Source organism: Piliocolobus tephrosceles, chromosome 19, assembly GCF_002776525.5.
Source record: "Piliocolobus tephrosceles isolate RC106 chromosome 19, ASM277652v3, whole genome shotgun sequence".
Classification (NCBI taxonomy): Eukaryota; Metazoa; Chordata; class Mammalia; order Primates; family Cercopithecidae; genus Piliocolobus; species Piliocolobus tephrosceles.
The window spans coordinates 33,323,075-33,333,039 of record NC_045452.1 but is presented as its reverse complement, the minus strand read 5'-3'; the positions used below and the strand labels follow the sequence as shown (position 1 = coordinate 33,333,039).

Genomic DNA, 9,965 nt, shown 5'->3' with positions numbered 1-9,965 from the left:
TCCCCTGAGACACGGTAAATGCCCCTTGTTCCAGGGCACTTTGGAACTGGGTATCTCCTCAGCCCCAAGGTCTCGCCAATTCAGAGTGCCCGTCGTTCTGGCCTCCTGCAGGGAGATGACCCAGGGCCAGGGGAATTGATGGGTAAGTTCCCCAGCTCCCCGCTGCAGTATGGCGCAAAGTGCACCCCCACGGTCTCGGGGCTCCCTGGCGCTCGCCCGCCTGCGTTGTCACCGCTCAGTTTCCTAAGGCCCCGGTTCACCGTAACGCTGGGCTGTTGCCCTTTCGAATTCTTCGAATTCTTCGCTTTTGAACAAGGGGCTGCGTTTCCATTTTGCCTGCAGGGGTTGCGCAACCATCCGCCAGAACCAAATCCTTACCCCAGCTCGGCATTTGGGGAAACTCAAACTGGGACAGGACTCGTCGTCCGCGGCGGGAAGGCGGGTGGGTGCGGAGGCCCGGGGGAGGGGTGGGGGGAGGCGGAGAAGAAAGTGGGGAGCGGGGGTCCCTGCAGGCTGCGGCTCCTTCCAGGCTTCCTGGAGCACCGAGCGGCGCTTCCTGCAGGCGCCCTCCACGCCCTCAAAGAGCCAGAGGTGAAGGCAGACAAGCAAACGGATGACTTTAATGAGGGGTGACAAGCGCTCCGCAGGTGCGGGCGGCGGCGGGCTGCGGTCGGGGCCCAGCGCGGGCGGGAGAGGCGCCTGCTCCGGCCTCGCGCGCGGGGGGCGCGGCCCTTCCCCTCCGGGAGACGCGCAGGAGGCACCGCGGCCTCCGGGTTGGAACAAACGCGTTTACTGCAGGCAAGGCGGTGGGCGCGGGGCGGCTCACCAGGCGAAGAGGGGCTTGCTGTCCTCCTTGGAGAGCTCGCACAGGCAGTTGAGCAGCAGCAGCGAGTCGCCCAGGAACTTGGGGGGCACCACGTCGATGACCAGCTTGCGCAGCGCGGCCGGGCTGCTGTGCAGGGGGTTGGCGCGCAGGTCGGGCCGCTGCTTCAGGATTCCGTAGGTGTTGATGAGGAACTCGCTGAACGCCGGGTGCACGTCGCGGCTGTAGCCCAGCTTCTCCAGGCGCGCGCTCAGGGCCAGGTAGCGCTGCGTCAGCTCGCGCAGCTTCTTCTCGTCCACTGAGCCGTCCAGGGACTTGATGGAGGTCTGCGGGCGCAGCGCATGGATGGTGGAGGGCGTGGGGGGCCTCGGGGCCCTCGGACGGGGACTTCCAGGCCCAGGGCCGATCCCTGCCCCGCCCTCCTGGGTCCCCGGGGTCCCCTCCCGCGGACAGCGCCCGGGCGGGGGTCAAGATCTGGGGGCCTCACAGGGACGAACCGAGCGCCCCGCACCCTCCTGGCCGCGCCCTCCCCGCGGGGCGCACCTGCTTGATCTTCTCGGGGATGTTGGCCACCGTGAAGCCGTAGAGCCGCGTCACGCCGGGAAACACGTAGGCCAGGATGCGGCGGTCCAGCTGGAAGGCGATCTCGCCCACCACGCGCGCGTCCTTCTCGGCGCCCGCGAAGCTCTGGATCTCTGGGGAGGGAAGGCCCGGGACGAGGTCAGGGCAGCGCGAGGATCCACTGCCCCAGAGGGTGCCCCCACCCCCGGCCACGTGGGGGGCGGCTCCTCCATCCCCCTCTCCCCCGCCTGCCGCCACCCCCCACTGTCCGGCAAACAGAATCTGAAAGAAAAGGAGCTTCTTAAAGTGCCAAAGGGCAAGACAGGTTTCCCTTCGCCCTGTCCTCGGTTCCCCTCTGTCCCTTTGGGATGAGGTAAACCTTTTAATCTTGGGGGTGGGAAGTGGCCCCTGTCACGGGGGAGCCTGCCCCAGCGCCGGCCCTGCGAGGACAGAGGAACCCGGCCCTGGAGGGGTGAGTTCGGACGGGTCCCCTCCAGTGAGGACGCCTGTGGACCAGGGACAGTCGGCTTGCCTGGGAGGAAGGGGGAGAGTCCTTCTGTCTTGGCAACCTCTGGGCATCATAGGCTGCTTTAATGTTTATTCAGTAAAATGGCTTCACTCTTTCCTACCTCTGAGAAGATGATTGCTGGGTGGGCAGGACATTCTTTTTTTTAAGACGGAGTTTTGCTCTATCATCTAGGCTGGAGTGCAGTGGTGCCATCTCCACTCACTGCAACCTCCGCCTCCCCGGCTCAAGCGATTCTCCTGCCTCAGCCTCCCGAGTAGCTGGGACTATAGCTGCGTGCCACCACACCCAGCTAAGTTTTTGTATTTTTAGTAGAGATGGGGTTTCACCATGTTGGCCAGGCTGGTCTCGAACTGCTGACCTCAGGTGATCCGCCCGCCTAGGCCTCCCATAGTGCTGGGATTACAGACGTGAGCCACCACGCCTCGCCCAGGATGTTCTATTTTAATTACTTCCTCGACATTACTTAGGAGTCTCCAATGTCCCCACAAAACCTGCTTCCAAACCCCCCTCCCCAGGGCAGCCTCTAATGGCATCCGAGTCCATAACAGCACATGACCTTGTCCATCTTTTTCCTGAGGGACAGGAAACAGCATCTCATTTGCATTTCACTAACGACTAGTGATTTGAGCATCTTCTCACATGCTTATTGGCCATTTATATACTGTATCTTCTTTGGAGAAATATCTATTCAGGTCCTATAGCGATTTTTCATTGGATTGTTTGTCTTCTTACTGTTGAATTGTCAGAGTTCTTAAATATTCTGCATACTAGTCCCATTTCAAATGCACAATTCACAAATGTTTTCTCCCATTCTCTGGGTTGGCTTTTCATTTTTTTGAAAGGGTCCTTTGAAGCACAAAAGTTTGTTTTTTGTTTTGTTTTATTTTTGATGAAGTCCAATTTGTTTCTCTTTTTGCTCATGCTTTTGGTGTGCTAAGAATCCACTGCCTAGGGCCGGATGCGGTGGTTCAAGCCTGTAATCCCAGCACTTTGGGAGGCCGAGACGGGCGGATCACGAGGTCAGGAGTTCGAGACCATCCTGATTAACACGGTGAAACCCCGTCTCTACTAAAAATTACAAAAAGCTAGCCAGGCAAGGTGGCTGCGCCTGTAGTCCCAGCTACTCGGGAGGCTGAGGCAGGAGAATGGCCTAAGCCCAGGAGGCGGAGCTTGCAGTGAGCTGAGATCTGGCCACTGCACTCCAGCCTGGGCGACAGAGCGAGACTCCGTCTCAAAAAAAAAAAAAAAAAAAAAAAGAATCCACTGCCAAATGCAAGGTCACGAAGATTTACCCCTATGGATTTTCTACGAGTTTTCTAGCCTCAGCTCTTTGGGACCTCTTAGGTCTTTGATCCATTTTGAGTTAATTTTTGTATGTGCTATGGAGTAAGGCCCAGCTTCATTCTTTGGCATGTGGATACCTCCTTGTTCCAGCACCACTTGTTAAACAGTATTCTGTCCCTACTGAACTGTCTTGGCACTCTTGTTGGAAACCATCTACGTACGGGTTTATTTCTGACCTTCCAATTCCATTGCATTGATCTGTATGTCCATCCTTATGGCAGTACCACAGTCTTGGTAACTGTAAGTTTTACAGTCAGTTTTGAAACTTGGGAATGTTGTTCTCCTTTTCCAAGATCGTTCTACCTATTCTGGTTCCCTATACTTCTATATGGTTTTAAGTTTCTGCTTGTCAATTTCTATAAAGAAGCCACTGGGATTCTGATTGGGATTGAATGAATCTGTAGATCCAATGTAATCCATATCAAAATTATTGATTATTAAACAATATAAAGTCTTCCAATCTGTTAACACGAGATGTTTTTCTGTTTATTTATTTTTATTTATTTTTTGTTTGTTTTTTGGAGAAAGGGTCTCGCTCTGTCACCCAGGCTGGAGTGCAGTGGCATGATCTCAGCTCATTGCAACCTCTACCTTCTGGGCTCAAGTGATCCTCCCACCTCAGCCTCCTGAATAGCTGGAACTACAGGCATGCACCACCACACCCAGCTAATTTGGGGGGTGGAGGGTTGGTAGAAATGGGGTTTTGCCCTGTTGCCCAGGCTGGTCTTGAACTCCTGGGCTCAAGAGATCTGCCCATCTCAGCCTTCCAAAATGCTGGGATTACAGGTGAGAGCCACCGTGCCTGGTCATTGATGACTTCTTCATGCCTTTCAATAATGTTTGTAGTTTTCAGTGTATTTCTTTCCCAATCACTTTTCAAGACTGCAGAAGAGGTAAGTCAACGTGCAGAAGAGGTTAGTCAACGTGCAGAAGAGGTAAGTCAACGTGCAGAAGAGGTTAGTCAACGTACAGAAGAGGTAAGTCAACGTGCAGAAGAGGTACGTCAATGTGCAGAAGAGGTAAATCAACATGCAGAAGAGGTAAGTCAACGTGTAGAAGAGGTAAGTCAACGTGCAGAAGAGGTAAGTCAACGTGCGTAAGTCAACATGCAGAAGAGGTAAGTCAACGTGCAGAAGAGGTAAGTCAACATGCAGAAGATGTAAGTCAACATGCAGAAGAGGTAAGTCAACGTGCAGAAGAGGTACGCCAATGTGCAGAAGAGGTATGCCAACACACTACACAGAAGTGTGTTAGGGCCAATAAGGGGTGTGGAGGAGCAGGTGTAATCTCCTCCTTCTGTATCAATCAGTGTATTTCTGTCATCAAGAATCAAGCTCTTGGCCAGGCGCAGTGGCTCATGCCTGTAATCCCAGCACTTTGGGAGACCGAGGTGGGTGGATCAGGAGGTCAGGAGTTCGAGACCAGCTTGGCAAACATGGTGAAACCCTGTCTCTACTCAAAATACAAAAATTAGCCAGGTGTGGTGGCAGGTGCCTGTAATCCCAGCTACTCGGGAGGCTGAGGCAGGAGAATGGCTTGAACCTGGGAAGTGGAGGTTGCAGTGAGCCAAGATCGTGCTACTGCACTCCAGACTGGGCAACAGGGCGAGACTCCATCTCAAAAAAAAAAAAAAGGAATCAAGCTCTTTCTCTCATCCCCCGCCCCCCACCAAGGCATAAATTAGGTATAAGAAACATGCTACAGGTGAGAAATGATTCTAGTATAGGTTCTAGAAATGATTTCTAGTCCAACCTGTGCTCTGTAAGATCCAGCCAAAAACCTATTCTTCAAAGAAAAAAGGCCATACATTGATAAACCTGTAGCCAGACTTAGGGGAAAAAAAGAAAGAAGACAAAAATTACCACTAACGGAAATTAGAGATGCCACTACCACAGATTCTACAGACATAAAAAGGATAATAAGGAAGTATTAGGAATGACTTTATGCCAATAACTTTGACAACCTAGATGAAACTGATCGATTCCTTAAAAGACACAAACTACCAAAGTTCACTCAAGAAGAAACACATAACCTGAATCGCCTTCTATCTCATAACCTTACAGGTCACATTTGACAGGAAACAGACTTCCAAACTGGCCTTGGGAAGGCCTTGTGATTGATGATCCCTGAGAAAAAATTCTTATCACGATTCCCTCAGATTGCTGAGGTGCTGATTAATGCACTGAAAGACGCTGATGTATTCCTGAATCATAAAGGTTTACTGACTGCCTTGCACAGAGACGTGCTGGCCTGTATGTTTCCATCTGTAGCCAATGCTTGGAACCTCTGTGTTGTACCCTCCAGAGAAAGGGCAGCATGACTATGAGGAGCCCTTTCCCTTCTCCCAGCCTCTCCTATAGAAGTCTTCTGACTTAGATTCCAGAACACTCTTAGCTTTGTTGGTGTGTTCCCATGGGTTGATTCTCACATTTGGCTTCCAACAAATCTTTATCGAATTATTTCTGTCCCAACAGCCTTAATTTCAGTTGATATTATCAATAAAATGGAATTTGTAGGGGAAAAATGTTCCTATAGAGGCCATTCAAGGCTCAGGTAGTTTCAGCAGTGAATTCTACCACTTAAGGAATAAATAACACCAAGTCAACACAAACTCTTCTAGATAAAGAGGAGGGAAGACCACAAAACAATGAGAAAACAAATAACAAAACGGCAGGAGTTAAGTCCTTATCAATAATAACTTTGTAAATAGGCCGGATGCAGTGGTTCGTGCCTGTAATCCCAGTACTTTGGGAGGCTGATGGGGGTGGATCACTTGAGGTCAGGAGTTCGAGACCAGCCTGGCCAACATGGCAAAACCCTATCTCTACTAAAAATACAAAGATTAGCTGGGCGTGGTGGCATGTGCCTGGAATCTCAGCTACTCAGGTGGCTGAGGCATGAGAATTGCTTGAACCCAGGAGATGGAAGTTGCATTGAGCCAAGATTGTGCCACTGCACTCCAGCCTGGGCATCAAAGTGAGACCTTGTCTCAAAAAAAAAAAAAAAAAAAAAAATTACAGCACCGTCAAATCGATGAATAATGGTGTGTGAGTTTGGTCAAAAACAGGCTTGGCGCGCTGGCTCATGCCTGTAATCCCAGCACTTTGGGAGGCTGAGGTGGGCGGATCACGAGGTCAGCAGATTGAGACCATCCTGGCTAACATGGTGAAACCCTGTCTCTACTAAAAAATATAAAAAATTAGCCGGGTGTGGTGGCGGCACCTGCAGTCCCAGCTACTCGGGAGGCTGAGGCAGGAGAATGGCGTGAACCTGGGAGGCGGAGCTTGCAGTGAGCTGAGATCGTGCCTCTGCACTCTAGCATGGGCAAGAGACTGAGACTCTGTCTGGGGGAAAAAAAATAAACAAGAAACTTTGAATGTAAATAGACTAAACTCTCCAATCGAAAGACAGAGGAGTGGCTGAATGGATAAAAAAAAAGACCCAACCATCTATTGCCTACAGGAAACACACTTTGCCTATAAAGACACACATAGACTGAAAATAAAGGGATAGAAAAAGATATTCCACGCAAATGAGAACCAAAAAAGAGCAGTAGTAGCCATACTTCATCAAAGCGGATTTCAAGACAAAAACTATAAAAAGAGACAAAGAAGGTCATTATATAATGATAAAGGGGTCAATTCAGCAAGTGGATATAACAGTTGTAAATATATATGCACCCAACACTGGAGCACCCAGATATGTAAAGCAAATATTACTAGAGCTAAAGCGAGAGACAGACCCCAATACAATAGTAACTAGAAACTTCAAGACCCATTTTCACCCTTGGCAGATCTTTAAGACAGAAAATCAAAGGAATATCAGACTTAATCGATACTATGGACCAAATGAACACAATAGATATTTACAGAACATTTCATCCAACAGGTGCAGAATACACATGCTTCTCGTAAGCACATGAATCATTCTCAAGGATAGACCATATGTTAGGCTGCAAAACAAGTCTTTAAAAATCAAACAATTGGCCGGGCACGGTAGCTCAAGCCTGTAATCCCAGCACTTTGGGAGGCTGAGACAAGGTCAGGAGATGGAGACCATCCTGGTAACACGGTGAAACCACCGTCTCTACTAAAAAATACAAAAAACTAGCCGGGCGAGGTGGCGGGCACCTGTAGTCCCAGCTACTCGGGAGGCTGAGGCAGGAGAATGGCGTAAACCCGGGAGGCGGAGCTTGCAGTGAGCTGAGATCCGGCCACTGCACTCCAGCTTGGGCGACAGAGCGAGACTCTGTCTCAACAAAAAAAAAAAATCAAACAATTGAAATTATATCAAGTATCTTCTCTGACCACAGTGGAATAAGATGAAATCAATAACAAAAGGAATTCTGGAAACTATACCAACGCACAGAAATTAAACAATACTCTCCTGAATGGCCAGTGTATCAGTGAAGAAATTAAGAAGGAAATTTTAAAACGTCTTGAAACAAATGATAATGGAAACACAACATACCAAAACCTAGTATGTACTAGACACAGCAAAAGCCATACTAAGAGCTATAGCGATAAGTATTAAGAGTTTACAGCTATTAGTGCCTACCTCAAAAAGTAGAAAAACTTCAAATAAACAAGCTAATGATTCATCTCACAGAGCTAGAAAAGCATGAGCAAACCAAATCCAAAATTAGGAGAAAAATAATTAAGATCAGAGCAGAAATAAACGAAATTTAAATGAAGAAAACAATACAAAAGATCAATGTAACAAAAAATTGGTTATTTGAAAAGATAAAAACATTGACAGGCCAGGCATGACGGCTCATGCCTGTAATCCCAGCACTTTGGGAGGCTGAGGCAGGTGAATTACTTCAGTCCAGGAGTTCAAGACCAGCCTAGGCATCGGAGCAAAATCCCATCTCTACAATAAGAAAAACACAAAAAAGCAAAAAATTAGCCAGGCCTGGTGGCATATACCTGTAGTCTCAGACACGGGGGAGGCTGAGGTTGGGGGTTAGCCTGAGCCTCAGGTGGATATCTACATGCAAACCTTACACCATATATGAAAATTATCTTGGAATTGATCAGAGACCTACATGTAAAACCTAAACTATAAAACTTCTAGAACAACACATAGGAGAGAATCTGTGTGACCATGGGCTTGGCAAAGATTTCTTAAACTGAACATAAAAAGCATAAAATACAAAAGAAAAATCAATAAATTGGACATCATCAAATTAAACAGTTTTGCTCATCAAAAAACATTATTGTGAAAGTGAAAAACCTTGGAGTGGGAGACCGTATCTGCAAAACATACACCCAAAAAAGGACTCACATCCAGACACGTAAAGAACCCTTCCCAAGAAGACAAGCAATGCATTTTTTGTTGGCAAAAGATTAGGACAGACACAGCCTTGGACCCCAGCCTCCCAGCCTGGCTCTCCTCCCTCCACTCTGTGTGACGTGATGGAGAAACAGCCCTGCCTGACCACCCAGACGTGCCCTCCCCACAGCTACCAGCGGCACTGGGGGCCCACCCAGGCATCCCCGCACCTGGCCGTACCGTTGAGGTAGTAGCTCCTCCTGGTCCTGTCCCCGGTGGGCAGGCTGCTCTCCGAGAAGCACACCTTCTTAGGCCGGACCATCTCCCTGGGCTCCAGCAGGGTCTTGTCCACCAGCGAGTCTTGCAAGGGGTTCAGGAGCGGGGATAGCTTCCTGTCGGTGCCTCGGTGGCTGTGCAGCTCCGGGGGACTGAGGAAGGCCTTGAAGGGTGACTGGGAGGGGGCTGCACAGCCCGGGGAGGCGTCGTCCTCGCTGGACAGGGGGGCATGTGAGCACAGCAGGTCCTCCAGGGAGGAGGTCTGCAGCTGGGAGGGCGTGTCGGCAACACTCGCGAACCTTCCGAAATCCGGAACTGAGGAGGGGAGGAAAGGGATGAGAAGTCAGGCTGATGCTCCTAAAACATTCCTGAGAAGTATAGAGAACATGGTAACAAACTGTATGCACCCCACCCCAAGCTTCAACACCTGCGGGAGTTTCCCTGGCTTCAGAGCATCCTCCTTCCCCTCAGGCCTCAGGTGTAAAAGGAGGAGCTAGATGTGGTGAAGTGCCCACAGGTGCCCATCCTGCCCGTGGGAGCACTGCGTCTATGGGCACAGCAAGTGGGCCTCCGTGTGCCTCCTGCCTGCCTGTGCACCCATACACACTGGAGAATGACTTCTTAAATTGTACACAAATGATACCACCCTACACATTTTATTCTGCAACAGAACTTCTTGCTGCTGCATTATCTCTGAGATGTATCCACGCTGAGCCGTCTGGTAGCTCCCTGGTTCATTTAACTGTTTCCTGGCACCTCTGTACACATGAGCACACACACATACACACACAGTGAATTTGTATCTCTTGCCCTATTGATGGACAGGGCCTGTTTCCATGTTTCCTTGCAAATACACAGTGGTAATCGGCCTCCCAGGAGGAGTTTCCCTGCTCTGTGAGCATCCTCTGTGGTCCAATGCTGGGCTCAGGTCACAGCGGCAGTCAGCCTCCTGGGAGAAGCCTCCTGATCTGCGAGCATCCTCCACGCCCTGGGAGGAGCCTCCTGCTCTATGAGTCTCCTCTGTGGCTGGGGATGAGCCTCCTGCTCCAGTCTCCTCTGTGGCTGGGGATGAGCCTCCTGCTCCAGTCTCCTCTGTGGCTGGGGATGAGTCTCCTCTGTGGCTGGGGAGGAGCCTCCTGCTCCATGAGCATCCTCTGT

General features: G+C 50.1%; 1 protein-coding gene across 2 annotated transcripts in view; it reads right to left on the bottom strand.

Annotated features, from left to right (window-relative positions):
* Positions 1–600: 600 nt before the first annotated feature.
* The window catches only part of SPATC1L (spermatogenesis and centriole associated 1 like), a 22,722-nt gene continuing 13,357 nt past the window's right edge, over positions 601–9,965 (bottom strand). The window contains exons 2-4 of one of the 2 annotated variants that reach the window (XM_023194529.2): positions 8,772–9,122; positions 1,367–1,518; positions 601–1,149 (exon numbers count right to left, since the gene is read on the bottom strand). In XM_023194529.2, the coding sequence (XP_023050297.1) occupies positions 823–1,149; positions 1,367–1,518; positions 8,772–8,853 (561 nt within the window). In that variant the 5' untranslated portion in view covers positions 8,854–9,122 and the 3' untranslated portion in view covers positions 601–822. The remainder of the gene's footprint in view (positions 1,150–1,366; positions 1,519–8,771; positions 9,123–9,965) is intronic. The other variant, XM_023194528.3, reaches the window with a different exon arrangement.